The sequence below is a fragment of the Charadrius vociferus genome, unplaced genomic scaffold (genome assembly GCF_000708025.1).
Source record: "Charadrius vociferus isolate BGI_N301 unplaced genomic scaffold, ASM70802v2 scaffold172, whole genome shotgun sequence".
Lineage (NCBI taxonomy): Eukaryota > Metazoa > Chordata > Aves > Charadriiformes > Charadriidae > Charadrius > Charadrius vociferus.
The window spans coordinates 1,098,212-1,113,084 of NW_009647217.1; the positions used below are offsets into that span (position 1 = coordinate 1,098,212).

Consider the following 14,873-nt stretch of genomic DNA (forward strand, 5'->3'; position numbering starts at 1 on the left):
AGTCTGCTGGTTTTCCCTTTGCTTTTTCCCAAGATACAGACATGTTGTGACGAGAAATTGTACAGGCAAGCCTACTTTTTGTTGCTTCTGAAAGGTTTCTGACTAGGAACGTCTTTGCTCCCTAGTATCATCGTGGGGAGTTCTGCAGCTCTGGCCGTACTTACTTAACATATATAAGGTGCAGACTTTGTGTTATCTCATTGCAGTTTTGCCAACCTTTCTGTTAAATACGGTGTCAATATTAAGTGATGTGTACCAAATGTTATCTTTTGAGAGCAATATGAGTTGTTACTGACAGCTGGAAGGTAACGTCACGTGGAACGCATAAGCAGGAAGCTAGATATCAAGTGTAAATGTATGTTACTCACTGCTTTAGTTTGGGCTCAATCATTTAGACTTATCAAAACAGGAAGCTACTGTCAGTTCAGCTTGATGATATTGTTAGTTTCGCTATTCTGAATGGCGTTAATCGATACCCAATTTAAAAGTTTGAGTAAGCTCGTTGAACCGAAATTTTCGGTTGGAGGAAGGTAAACTGTTTTCTGTGGGTTTGGGTTGGCGATTTGTGTGTTTTGTTTGGGAATTTTTTTGGTGTGTGTGTTTTTTTTTAAATAAATAATGTAATTTCTATTTCCCTTTTGAAGTGAAACGGGTGATCAGAGTAACTTAAGGGTTTCTTCAATTCTGACTGGAATGTCCGCTTGATGTTGTGGTCTTGCTTCCTGTCACAAACTTGTGCATAACTTGTTGCTTAGCATTTTAGGGCTGCTTTGCTGTGTCCCAGAAGAGGGGGAATGTCAAGAGCCGGCAAAGCAATTAATGTAATTCATGCTTACTTTACGGGAGGAGCGGGGGGAGGTATGATAGTATTTTTCAAGCAGTTACTGGAAGGCCGCTAAAAGTACAGCGGGTCAGAAAATTATGTTTGGTGACTGAAGGGAGAAAGGGGAAGCAAGCTTTATGCGTGCCTCGATAGTGATCACCGAGAAAACAGAAGCAAGCACTGTTGTTGCACACTGCCTGGGAAGAAGTGATTCTTAAAATACAAAGGTGAACTGATGTGATTTATGTAGGAAAAAGTCCACATGCTAATCATTGTCGTCTGCTTCTCTTTCAGATTGAAGCAAGTGAATTCTGATATAACTCAACTTTGTTAGAGGGCTTTTTTTAAAAAAAAGTTGATCCACAGTGCATCAGAGCAAGTTACTACTTTACTTTTGAGTGACTTACAGGTGCTTGCCTGCATTGCAATAAAGGACTCATATATTGAGCAAGACTTATTTATCTCTTCGTTTTGGAGAGTCTAATAAACTGTTATTACAGTTTCTGTACTGACTTTCAAAGTTTTGAAGTCTAAAAAGACATCTTTAAAAATAAAAACATGAGCACGGCCAGAACAGAGAACCCTGTTATAATGGGTCTATCCAGTCAGAATGGGCAGTTGAGAGGCCCTGTAAAACCCAGCGGGGGCCCAGGAGGTGGAGGCACACAAACTCAGCAACAGATGAACCAGCTGAAAAATGCCAACACAATCAATAACGGCACTCAACAGCAAGCACAGAGTATGACCACCGCTATTAAGTAAGTGTTTGTATCGGCTACCCCAGAAGTAATGTTTAAAAGTCACGTGTGGGAAAGTGTTCTTGGGTTCCTGTGTTTAAAAAGTATTCTTCTGTTGTTTTGTGACACTGGCGGTTAGAAGTGCCCTGTGATGGGCATTATGAAAGGAAAGCTCTATTTCCACATGCAAGCGATCTTTGAAATGTGTTTGTTGTGAAAATTGAATTTGATGTTTTGCTTTTCAGAACGTGTAGCTGCTTGTCAGAGGTAGCCCACTGAGCAGCAGCATCCTCCTGTTTTCTTTGCTCATTACGAGTGGTGTGAGAGGGAAGTTGGGGAGTGGGAAGGAACTGATCTGAAATTTAAGACAGAGGAGGAAACACCACCTAGTCTCAGTCCAGTTGTGTATGCTTTTCAGTTGTTTGTTGCAATTTTTTCTCGTGGTGAGAAATTCTTTAAAGTCGGTTATCTTTTGTCATTGATCTTAAATAGTAGTGCTTGCTCTCCTCTGTGTAATGCTCCGGCTTTAATTCATCAAAGCCTGAGCCAAGGTAATATGGTACCACTGTGATACCCTTCTACCATCAAACTGGTTTTGGCAGTGTGCTAATAAAATGTGAGTGTGCTGGTTGGAAATTCTGAAAGACGTAAGACTTGGATGGTACGGTAATGTGTTCCTCTTCTTCTTTTCCCTTGTGGTTCCTCCTCCCCCTGAACAACATTCACTTTTCTTTTGTTACTCAGTTATTTGCAAAGGAAATGCTAGCCGTCGTCAGAGGGTGCGTAATGGAATGCTCTAGCTCTTAAAGTTTCTCTAACTCATTTCCCTTCTTTCTTTTCAAATGGGTTACTCTAATGAAACTGGTGAGTTAAACTTGTCAAAATTCACTCTTGGTTGGCTGGGATTGGGGAAGAGAGGGTCTTACTCTCCTCAGTACGGTGGTTTTTGAGAGAGGATGAGTGTCTACATCTCATTGAGAGCAAAAGACAACATTTGATCAACAAGTGGAGCGTGTGCTTGCTTAATTTTCTCCCCAAAAGTGTGTTTTATCTTCTCGCATTACTCACGGATTAAGAGTGGATGTTCCTTGGGCATGAGACTTTTTTTTTTCTTCCTTTTAAGTGTTGAAATATTCTCATGTGGATTTATTATAGCCAGTTTCTGCCATATGACTGAGTCAGTACTCAGTTTTAAATGTGTTCTACTGGATTGATTCAGTGCCCTAAAAATGGGATTTGAATCATGACTAGATAAAGATTTCACAAATTCTCTGTGAGCTTGGCAGGCTGCTGATTTTCGCTGTTTACAGTTTCCTGCCTGTTGCATCCTGCTTAGCTTAGAGAAGACTTGAGCTCATATGCGTAGGCGCTTTTAGCTTTCAGAAGGTGAAAAAATTACACGCTCGTCACTGTATCGAAGGAAATAAAATACAAAATAAAAATATTAAACCGTTTTTTTGCTTTTAATTTTTATTTTATTTTGCCCTACAGACCTGGTGATGACTGGAAGAAGACTTTAAAACTCCCTCCAAAGGATTTGAGAATCAAAACTTCGGTAAGGATGGTTGAATTGTAGGAATAAATACTAAATAAAAGATGTGGGAGAAGCTGCAGTGACAAAATATTTGTCCTAAGCAAACATTCAAAAGTATTTCAGCTCTTGCTGTTTTAAATGAAGTAATCTGTTCTACAACTGCTTGGGAGAGATACTTCTCTTGGAAAGCTCAAAACCAGAGTTTACTGTGTGTTTCTTACTTTATTAATTTGACAGCATGGGATTGATTACTGTCAGTGTCTCTTGCAAAGGCTGATGGAAAGATGTCAGTGTGTGTTCATAGTAGTGTGTTTGGTTATGAGAAAGCTAATGCTTCCCTCTCCATTGTATGGCATTGCACACATAAGTGGAACTCCTATGTAGTGGAATGCACTTTGTGGTCTTCCAGCATAGGCAATCTCTTCATTGAGTCAGACCAATCTACAGCTGCGGGTTGGATGACCTAATCTTACGGATGTGCTTTTTTTTTGATTATTCAGGACGTGACCTCCACGAAAGGAAACGAGTTTGAAGATTACTGTTTGAAACGGGAGTTGCTGATGGGAATTTTTGAAATGGGCTGGGAAAAACCATCTCCTATTCAGGTTATTGACAAACACGCTACTTACTAGCAGCGTTTACTTCTGATAAATTTATTGAAATTCTTATTCAAGAATCGTGCTTAAATGTCGGATGCTCATGTCATGATTTGGGAAAACTGGGGTTTTGAACAGTGGAACTTGGTGGCCCTTTGGGGAAGGTGAGAATTTCTAACAACTGACTAAATCCACCAAGTCACGCAATCGGTGACTTTAGAGATGGGACTGGCTTACGCTTTAGAGAAGTTAACTTGGATTTTCCGTTTCACCCTGGAGGCATTAGTGTGTTAATCCTCTGTTCAGCAACATCCTTCGCATGAGTAGTCCCAGTGAGAACAGGTCTGTTCTGTAAATTTTCTGGAAAACTGAGTTACCACAGGCTGCATACCTTTAGCTGTTACAAAGATAACTATGGCTATATCCCGCGGTCTTTGTTTTTTTTATCATAAGCATTTGCACGAAGCGTAATGGAGATTATGGGAGAGAGACTAATATGTTAGCAAGTTTACTTTTCTGTCCCTGCATCTTGCTTTTACTTTCAAGGCATGTTCTATTAAGAACTGTTGATGTGTAAGCTTCAGGGCGGTGGGGAGGTTGAACTCTCTTTTAATCGCTCTTTGGAGGATTATCACTGACACAGCTCTGCACTTTATCCTCTTAAGGCATGAGAAGGCTATGGCTTTCAGGTAATTTGTCTGCTTTAAAACAGATCTAACCGTGCTGCTTTTCCAAAAGGCTGAGGGCTCTTTAGATCTTGCTATAAAAGACAGTAAAGTGAAAAATACTTGGGGCCTGTGTTTGAAGGGCTGAAGTTTCAAAAGGAAGGCCTGCTGGTTTTATGGGAAGTATATTGCGGGAGCCTGCGGGTTTGAATTACATGGGCTGAGGGGGTTCTGACGTTACCATATAGATGGGTTTCTTTTTCCGTAGGAGGAGTTTGCTAGTGACTGTCATTGTCTCTTCACTTTTTTCTTAATTTGTCACTTTTTTCCTCATGTGTCAGCGTGGGCTTACCGTGTCTGTAGTACTTGATCCCTGGTTCTCTTGTGACCGGGCAAGATAAGGGCTTTTTAGTGGGATATGGGGAGCGGAGCGATTGCTTTGCTGGAGAAATCTTTACTGATAGGTTTAACTCCTTGTTGTGAGTTTGTGATGCTTGCAGGTGCAGAACATTCTGTTCATGAAACAATCTGATTACATGTGATACTACTAGCGAGTGGCTTACGATTGCTCGTGCGCTCTCTGTTTTGCATTTCAGGAGGAGAGCATCCCCATTGCTTTATCTGGTAGGGATATCTTGGCAAGAGCGAAAAATGGAACAGGCAAGAGTGGAGCCTACCTCATTCCTTTACTTGAACGGCTAGACTTAAAGAAGGACAATATACAAGGTCAGTTGAGATGGATCTCACTTAGATGCAGCCAGGTAATGGTATCGGTTGCTATGTAGCAGACTTGAATCTAAAACTGGTCAATGACATTGAGCAGCACAGGTTATCTGCTTGTACTTTCAAAGAAAGTTAATGGGGAGGTGGAATTTTGAAAGTCCCAGGGTCGCTTTCAAAAGCGTGAAATGGAAGGCATCTTCTGGACTTCACCGTCTTGCCCAAGAAAGTGGATTTGGAGTAAAAAGCAAGCGTGCTGGCTGGGGGACTTGCACAAAGGGAATATCGAGGGACGGAGACCCCTTGCATGGAATTTGCCTTGTCGTAAGGAGTTTCTAGGTCTTGTTCAGGATATCCAGAGCAGAACTCCAAAAATGTAGAAGTATAGCTTTCATAAAGCCTCTGTCTCCTTTAAGGATTAGTATTTGAAGATACAGTGTGTTACTAGTAACTCATACTGACACTTTTAACTTTCAGCAATGGTGATCGTTCCCACCCGTGAACTAGCCCTGCAGGTCAGTCAAATCTGTATCCAAGTCAGCAAACACATGGGAGGTGCCAAAGTGATGGCAACAACAGGAGGAACCAATTTGCGAGATGACATAATGAGGCTTGATGATACAGGTCGGAGCGCTTTTGCTACACTACGGTTGCTGTTTGTGTCTTTTGTAGTGTGGCAGTGGAATTTCTGCTTGTTATCGTTTGTCTGTTACAGAACAGACTACAATATGTCGTGTTTGCTGTTTGTATGCTGTCATTATTCCCTCAAACTGTTTGTATGAAACATGGCTGTGGGCTGTGAATGCTGGAAACGTTGTTTTAGTCGCCTTAACTTTTTTTTTTTTTTTTTTTTCTAACCTTACAGTGCATGTGGTGATAGCTACCCCTGGGAGAATTCTCGATCTCATCAAGAAAGGAGTAGCGAAAGTTGAGCATGTCCAGATGATAGTATTGGATGAGGCAAGTTGCTCATGTTAAATGTTTTGGGATCTTAACACCAAATCAAAGCAGTGCTGTGTCTCAGCGAGTCCCCTCGTTATGCACAGCAACAAATCAAACTTTGCTTAGAGGCCCTATGAGGTTATATAGCTCATCCATTTCTCAGTATTTTTGAGAAGGTATTTTGGCAGAAGAATTTTTCTGCACGTGAATGTTTTGAGAAAACAGCCTAGGAGATTTGCCTTTCCTGACATCTTTGCTATTCCTGAAGAGTAGTTTAACCATTTACTTTGAAATGAAGGAATGCATTTAGTTTAATTTGGTTTCAGTTTATAGTGAGCAAGCTGTGCTAACCACATCATTCAATACAAAACGGATTTATGAACATCCAATAGTGTACGGGTTTCTGAGTAAAAGGTTGAGAAAATAGATGTGTGAGAGCTCTTGGATGACTTTGATAGGAACCCTGATAACTGTTTTCAATTTAAATTCCACTTATTTTTCCTGACTTTGATTCTGTTTACATCAAAGTGCTGAAAACCAGGAGAGGGTAAACTTTCTTTTACTGATGAATTGTGTCTCCGGCAGCTACATCGCACGTCTTTTGGACCGTGGTGTGTGCTCCAAAGGTGACGATCCCACTGTAAGGGCAGGGAGAATGCTCCTGGTGTTTTGGTTTGGGGTTTGGGTTTTTTCCCCTGCAGTGTGGTACTACCAGAAGACCGAAATCTTGCCCCATTAATTTAATGTACTCTTTATTACTTCTGTCATTACAGGCAGATAAGTTGCTGTCTCAAGATTTTGTTCAAATAATGGAAGACATTATTCTCACGCTACCTAAAAACAGACAGATTTTGCTCTACTCAGCCACTTTCCCTTTGAGTGTACAGAAGTTCATGGTGAGTGCAGATGTGTTCACATACATATAATGGTGGTGATGTTGCAGGTGAAATGTGTGAACGGGTGGTGTATAGCTGTTGGTGCTCTTTTTTTTTTTATTTTTAAAGCAGCCAAACGTCACTGTTTTAATCTAAATCAGCTTAAATCTAGGACAGAGGTTTGAAAATAATTTTTGACCCGCAGTAGCGTTAATGGGAAAGCCATGTACGCACAGTTCTTGTCTATAAGGTACTGCTTTCCACGTTGTACATCACTCACCTGCCATCTGCACTTGTTTGCTTCCAGAGGGTGCTCCTGTTTGGCCCGCTTGGTCGCCTTGGATTTATAAATAACCTTTTGTGACACTTTACCCACTCTGTCTGTTTATAGCATGAAGAGTGAGTGGTTAGGTACTGCATCAGGCCGTGGAGGAAGTGAAATGTGCCGAAGGGTGGGAAGTACTTAGGTTCCTTTGCATGTAGATATGCCTGCTTTATCCTTATCTTTATTTTTCAGAATTCCCATTTGCAGAAACCCTACGAGATTAATCTGATGGAGGAGCTGACCTTGAAGGGAGTTACCCAGTACTACGCCTATGTAACTGAGCGTCAGAAAGTACACTGCCTCAATACGCTGTTTTCCAGGGTAAGCAGTAGGGCTCATTCAAGAACATACAGGAGCTTTTTTCCTTTTGGAACCAAGAATAAGACTGAGGGTGGCAGAGATGGCTTAACGATACTTTTCCCTTGTCAAAAATGTGCTAATCTTATGATATAATCCGGAGCTAAAAATGTGTGCTTCTTGTCCTGCACCTTTGTGTTTTAGAACTTCATTAATATTTACCTCCTTGTACAAAAATACATACTGTGTAAATTACAGCAGTGTACCTGCTTTGCTTTCTTTCTGGAGGGGATGTAGACTTAGGCGTTGGATCATTTGTTATTAAAAATACTGCATTTACTGAGCACGCTACTTCTGTGTTCAGCTCCAGATTAACCAGTCGATCATTTTCTGCAACTCTTCTCAACGGGTTGAATTGTTAGCCAAAAAGATCTCCCAGCTGGGCTATTCCTGCTTCTATATCCATGCTAAAATGAGGCAGGTGAGTATGAAGTTAATAGCAGTTTATCACACACCACCCCAAGCTTTACTGCATAGCTGAATTAAGTCTCGTGCTTTCCTTAAAGGTGCATGTTCTTTGAAAACTGAAACGTGTATTGCTTTGCTCTCAGTTTGGTTTCAGACACCCCTTTTGCCCCTCATTAAACCACTCTGCAGGCTATTCAGTGTAGCTGGTCAGTTGGTATTTAAGAGTATTTCAGGTCAGGTTAATTAGTCCAGTGTAAGCGCAGGCCACGGCCAGAAGGCACAGTTCTTGCTGCTGCTGCCTTGTTTTTGCCAGCATGGGAAGCCATGGTAGACCACGTGATGTACCTGACGCAGATGAAAGTGAGCCTGATTTAAAACAAATGACAAAAAAGCCAGTAGTCAGCAGGTCGAGTGCCCCGTGTGGCTTTGGGAACAGTAAATCTTGCACTAGGACTGCAGGGGAATCTGAAGTCGGGGAGAAGGCTTTGATCAAACCTCTTGGCGAAAGCCGTGACTGGTGTATGGCGACTGAGCACCTGTGGCTTTGGGGTAGATGATGAAAAATGCCGGTGCAGCTTTGCTGGTGCAGAGGGTTCTGTTAATTATACCTTAACTTACATGTCCTCAGGCTTCATACTTGCAATTTCCTTGTTTTCAGCAAGTGTACTAGAAGATGTCAGAAGGTTGAAGTGACACGTGTAAAACAGTAGTACTTTGAAATATTTTTTTCATTTTATGTCTAAGCTAGAATAAATTAAAATGAAAGCTTTAGAGGGAACCTAGCTTGCTGTTTATGGACCCGACAGGTACAGCCAGTGTTTTTTGGGCCATATGCAGACCAGTACTTAATTAAGTAGAAATAGAAGCGCTGTCGGTATTGAGAACGGAGAGATATGCAAATGGATTCCTTGAGGTCTGATTTTTGTATGCTTTTGGTCAGTCACAAGATGATCTTTGTGGCCAAATGCAGGTATGTTTTTGTGGAAGCCTTCAACTTTCCTGCTGTTAATTTAACTCCTTACCAGTGATACTGCTTAATCTTTGTGTGGTCCAAAGTGACTTGTTTGTAAGAGACGGACACAATTGACTCACCCCACCCTTCATTCAGAATCAGTAGTGAGCAATACTCCATACTGGAAAATAAAGTTACTGCTGGCTTCAATTTTCAGGAGAATGACTAAAGCACTCATCGAATTTTGGCAGGGGGCTGGGGGAAGATGATAGTAAAAATACCAGTTTAACTTCCTTGACGTGCATTTCATGTAATTTGTAACTTAAGATACTCCAATTCTGAAATGGCTTTGAAGCAACTGTAGGAGGCTTTACAACACTCAGTTAAGTATCTTTGTCTAAAAGTTCTACCAAGGGCGCTTCTGGTAAATCCTTCAGAATAGAAGGGTAAGAAGTGCTAAAGAATACGTACTAGCAGCTTTGTTTGAATTAGCTGTTCTCTTACGATGATGAGGAGGAATTCATGTGATTGAAGTGCAGTGGTTGTAACTTGAATATGCCTGAAAGTCACAGCTGTTTGTTGGTTTTGGGGCTTTTTTGGTGTTGTTTTTGGTTGTTTTGCTTTGTTTACACTTTTTTTTTTTCCAGGAGCACCGCAATCGTGTGTTCCACGATTTCCGAAATGGCTTATGCCGCAATCTTGTTTGCACTGGTAAGAGTTCCTAAACATTTTCATCTTTCTAAAGGTTGTGGTAGAAAGCGGATTAGCCATTAGCCCAGGTGTAATAGATCACTGGACTCGTGACAAAGCAAAACAGTGTCTTTTGGTAAAAAGCCTTCGTCAGGCCTGTGTGTAGCAGGGTGCAGCGCTAGGTGTTGTCCTCTGTGACAAACCGTGAAGGTGCAACTTGCTAACAAATCCTTTTACTGTGATAGTATTTTCTGCACTAGTTATGTTTTCTGTATGTTTTCACATGTGAGTACTCTCTGAATTGTTGGGCCATAGGTATACAAAGCCTAGGTAGAACTGTGGCTAGGGTCACCGAGGTAAGCTTTACCGATTCTTTAAATGCTTGTAGCTCATCTCTTCTAAATATTTTTATATTTTTGATTGGCCTGTGTATGATCAAATACTGTGTTGTATGACCTGTTTGGGCAGTACTGTGGCAGCGTCTGCTGATCACTACGTGTGTCTGGGTCGTCTTAACAAAAATCAGTAGAAGCGGAATTAAAATACTTGAGCTAACAGGATGCAGTTCGGCTCTCAAGTCTGTTGTGACATTGGCAATGCACAATAGTGTGTGAGGAGATGCTTCTCTAAGACGACCTGCTCAGAAGTAGTCTCATGTGGAAAAACACTAGCTTTGTGCTAATTACTTATTTGGCATAGATGCACAGGTCTGGTATTTTGGTCATTCTTCTTGTATTATTCATGTTTATAACGGACGAAGAGCAAGAAGACGATGTAACAGAATTGTATGTAAACTGTCTTTGATACAAGGGAAGCTTATATCTGGAAGCTAGTGCAAACCAATGTTAATTAATCATTGTTAATCCTTCCATCCTAAATACTGTCAGCATTTGATCTCATTGAAATGAACTGTCTTTGTGACCTGGATTGTCTTTCAGATCTGTTTACCCGAGGTATTGATATCCAAGCTGTGAATGTGGTGATAAACTTTGATTTCCCAAAGCTGGCAGAGACTTATCTCCATCGTATTGGCAGATCAGGTGAGAGGAAAACCAATTTTGCTGACGACTCTGATGTTTCTTAGGCTTGAATTGGCTTCTTTTTTTTTATTACTGTATCTGAGAATTATTTTAGATAGCCTTGATTTTTCTGACGAGCTTACTTTTGGGTATCATGGCAGATGGTTATCCTTATAAATACCTGCATAAAGGACTGTTCTCTTGAAACTGGCCTGAACAGCCTAATGGAAAAGAAAACAAAAAAACCCACCCACCAACATATTTTGCTTTAATCTCAGGAGACTTACTGATGATCCTGTTTGCAGATTGGGAAAATTCTATACTGAAAACTTAGCTTCCATGGTGTCTTAAGCATAGGGGTTTTTTTCCGTGTGTGCTCCAAGGTATGTTTGTAATATCTGGACATCAGCAAAATATGCCCTTAAGAAGGGCAGTAAACAGAGGAACTCAGTGTACTTGAACTTTGTAATTCAGGCTTGTTCAAGAATGCTGTTATGGAAGAAGGGCTGGACGTGCATAATGCAGTAGCGGAAGAGTTTTTGTTGGTAATTAATGCGCAGGTTTGGTCGGAGCATTTTGAACCTCCTTGGTTTTCTTATTCCTATGGCAGTATGAAACTCCTTACCAAAGACTGAGACTGATGTGAAAGCTGTAAACACATGTGGCAGGGTCTGGATTTGCTTCTGTGATCGGAGTGTGATGTTGTTAACTCCACAGTCTGCAGATTTTTTTCAATCGGCATTCTATTACTCACTTAAGTCTTCTATTTTTTGGCGTTTCTTTTTGTGTCAAGGTCGCTTTGGTCATCTCGGCCTGGCCATCAACTTGATCACCTATGATGATCGATTCAACCTGAAAAGTATTGAGGAGCAGTTGGGAACTGAAATTAAACCCATACCAAGCAACATTGACAAGAGCCTGTATGTGGCAGAATACCACAGTGAACCTGTAGAAGATGAGAAACAGTAAACATGTGCGTATGTAAATGCCTTCCTGGATAGAGAAGTTATGTTGGGTGAAAGAAGAGATGATGTGTGAATGTTACGGCTGGGGAAGAGGGAAACCGATGTGCTGAAGAGGCTCTGGATGCAAACAAGGGTTTGAAATAGACTGTCAGTGCAAGGAATTCTGTGGATGTGCTGAAGCTGGGAGGGGAGGATTAGTAATTTTTAGTTGTTCTCATTGAAATTCTGACCATATGCTAAGGATACCAAAAATGGGGGGAAAGAGGGAGCGAGGAATGGTGTTTGGAGAGGCTGGGGTGGCTGCTAGTAGCCTAAGGAATTCTTTCTGTATTGCTTAGCTAAAATGAGAAATTGGCGAGGAGCAGAGAAGGGAGGTGGTGCTCAAAAAGGTGAGGAGAGAAAATGGATAGCTTTGAGAACAGAGCACCGACAGAAGAGCCTGAGCACCTCACCAGTTAGAAGGAATAGGTTCAAGCTAAAGGTGTTGCATCTTTTGCATCCTTTGGTTCATTGAACTCTTGCAAATAAACGAAGTAGGTAACAAAGCTGTAATTCACATGTGCTGCCACTTGAGGTCGTCTACATAGCTTTTAGAGAAAACGAAGTTTCCCTGTCAGAGACTGTTAAGTGCGCCTTTTCAGATCATTGCCTGAGGAAAAACCGCTGTGTAGAGTCCTTTTGTAAGAAGAACACTCGCCCTGGCTTGCAGTCAAGCGAGATAGCTACATGATGATGTTTGATCTGGTTTTAGTTAAGGTGCTGTGTCGTGCAAGATCAGACACCGTACAGTTTGAAGTAGAAATCATTCTTTTGTGTAGTGTTCTCATAGACCACGAATTAGAGAATCCTGGTGAAGCTCCTGAAATTCTTCTCGGGTGACAAAAAAGAAAAGCCATGGCCATAGAAGCAGACCACTAGATAGCGTTAAAATGAACCAATGTCCCTTTGAAATCGCTTAAAGATAGCCCTAGCCAGTCACGCCAATCCGACTTGGAGCCTCTGCTTTGCTGTCTGAGCTTTCTTCATGTTTTATAAATAAATAAAAAAACCCAGGTGATGAACTTGGAAGAGGCTCTTGGGTGGCTTCCTTAAGGGGAATGCTGTGACCTTGCCTGAGAACTCTTTGGCACTTCCTAAAGGATGAGTAAATCAGTAGGTAGTTGTGCTGCATAGGTATGGTAGGGCATTAGCAGCACCTCTCTCTGCAAAGCGATGGTTGAGTTTGAGCTGTTCCAAGCACCCTTTGCTTTTCCAGAGCTGTTACGTAGTCAGTGTGACTCACTGCTTATGTTCTGGTTTTACATAGAATTGATTTAACTGTAGGTGTTGTGGTTTTTTTTTTTGTTTGTTTGTTTGCTTTCTTTTAGACTTTGATTACACATGCCAGAAGGTGAAGCCCTTTGATCCGGATCTGTGACACATCGTTTCTTTGGGGATACCCTTCTCTTTGTGGGTTTTTCTTCGTCTTTTCATTTTGGAACTATGAAGACTAAAGAGCTCGGCCTTTTTTTCTTTTTAAATTTGGCAGCAAGGAAGAAAGAAGATAAAAGGAGGAATGTCTTTTTGTTTTTCCACTTGTTTGCACTGTGTGCTGATTGAACATTAGTTGCACTAACTGCTGGTTTTAAATTTTTTTTTTCTTTGGGTGGGAGGGGCAGCAAGGGAAGAAGAGAAACCCTGAAAAGAGAAGAATCTTTACAAACACGAGCTTGTCTGCGATTTCAAATTCTTCAACCATTGACTGAGTGCATTTCAACTTCTCCCTGGTTACTCATCTGTTTTTAAGCTAAAGAGCTTGTTACTTATTCGTGCAAAGTGCCTTATGCTATGAGACCATTCAGAATATCACCTTTCCGACACAGCCCAAGGAATCAACAGCCGTTTTTTGGTTTCAGGTCAAAGTTCCCCTCTCTTCCCCCTTTCCTCCTCCCCAAGTACTCGAGCCCAGGGCTGGGAGGTGAAATGTATTGGTAATACTACTTTTTCTTCAACTCTTTTTTTTTTTTTTTTTTTTTTAATTGGAGGAGTTGATATGCATCTGCAGTTCACCCACACTGTAAATACCTGTATTTAAAACAAAACCAACTTAAAATCTGGGCTGATTAGGTGCAGCATCATAGCTCCAGAAGGAAAGAGTAGCCTGTTGTCCTTTGCAGGAGCCATAAGAAAAGCCCTATGCTCTAGCAGAACACTAAAGACTGGTTTCCATAAGAGTCTCCATTAGTAGTTACAGCACTTGATATGTAGACTTGTTTCAGAGCCATGGCCCTCTTTCCTCTGGTGCGGTGTGTCCCATAGAAAATCAGATGTGTATATTGTACAAACTTTGTAAATATTTTTTTTCTGTTTGGGTTCATATATAACTTTTTCTTTTGTGATGAAGGTTGCTGGGGTTAAAGGGATTAGACTGATTATGGGAGCAGCTAAAGATGAGAGGGGCTCAGTTTTCTGCAACACTAAACAATGAGAAGTGCTCTGACCTCTGTGAAGAGCAGGCCTCTACAAGCGTCCCTTATCAGGGTGGGTTTGCTCTGGTGCTAGCAACACTGTCCTGTACCGCTCGTGTGGAAGAGATTGCTTGTGGGGCTGGGAGGCCTCAAAAGCTGTAGCTCAGCCTGTTGGGAGAGGCTCTTTGATTTCCCCCTTAGAAACTTCAGGAACTTGACAAGCTCTGAAGGGGGCCATGACCTGTGTTCCACCATGGCGTGAGGGAAATCCAGCGGGTGTCAGAGTTGCTGAGCAGTATATGCATAAGGCATGGATTTGGGTTTAAGAGAAACCATAGACAACCAATCTACATGCATAAAGTTGACAGCTCTGGAACTTTATGGGATTGATTTACTTCCTGCAGCATTGTGCGTTTTCTGCCCAGAGCAGCCTCTATACAGACTCGTGAGCAGGTAAGGGCGAACCCCTGTTAACGTCAGAAGCTGCAGAAAGCTGTTTGCCATCTTCTCTGTTTTGGCATGAACTGCTGTCTGTCATTTTGCATTGTATATTGCTGAAAAGTGCTTTCTGGTCAAGTAGTGTTGCTTTAAATTGTGCCCCTCCCAACATGCTTGATGTTTGGCCTGATCTACAGGCAAAAGGAGTGAGACAAATCAAAAACCGTACTCTTTTTAAATTCCCTTTTAGCCTGTTCACCGACACTGTCAGGAGGCACCTGGATGAATGCAGTCCCCTTTGCTCAGTCGTTTATTGCGTATACAGATGCTGCACTCACACCACGCTTGCTTACCTTTGAGGCAGGAATGACTTGTTTCTC

General features: G+C 41.6%; 1 protein-coding gene across 2 annotated transcripts; it reads left to right on the forward strand.

Annotated features, from left to right (window-relative positions):
• The first annotated feature begins 1,116 nt into the window (after positions 1 to 1,116).
• Positions 1,117 to 13,490, forward strand: DDX6 (DEAD (Asp-Glu-Ala-Asp) box helicase 6). 2 transcript variants are annotated; one of them, XM_009895927.1, is made up of 13 exons: positions 1,117 to 1,581; positions 3,052 to 3,115; positions 3,595 to 3,699; positions 4,952 to 5,081; positions 5,553 to 5,699; positions 5,941 to 6,035; positions 6,791 to 6,913; positions 7,410 to 7,538; positions 7,879 to 7,995; positions 9,582 to 9,645; positions 10,563 to 10,664; positions 11,437 to 11,616; positions 12,976 to 13,490. In XM_009895927.1, exons 1-12 carry the CDS (start codon positions 1,382 to 1,384, stop codon positions 11,610 to 11,612), a joined length of 1,452 nt encoding a protein of 483 aa, XP_009894229.1. In that variant the 5' UTR covers positions 1,117 to 1,381; the 3' UTR covers positions 11,613 to 11,616; positions 12,976 to 13,490. The 2 variants fall into 2 exon arrangements, with proteins under 2 accessions (XP_009894229.1, XP_009894228.1); XM_009895926.1 differs by lacking the exon at positions 12,976 to 13,490 and having other exon boundaries at positions 11,437 to 11,768.
• Positions 13,491 to 14,873: the final 1,383 nt, after the last annotated feature.

Excerpts from the sequence above, each read along its gene's own strand:
- DDX6 (XM_009895927.1), top strand. The coding sequence starts at position 1,382 with ATGAGCACGGCCAGAACAGAGAACCCTGTTATAATGGGTCTATCCAGT. Across the intron at positions 1,582-3,051 it reads AGTATGACCACCGCTATTAA|ACCTGGTGATGACTGGAAGA; the intron begins GTAAGTGTTTGT and ends TTTGCCCTACAG. Across the intron at positions 6,036-6,790 it reads AGATGATAGTATTGGATGAG|GCAGATAAGTTGCTGTCTCA; the intron begins GCAAGTTGCTCA and ends CTGTCATTACAG.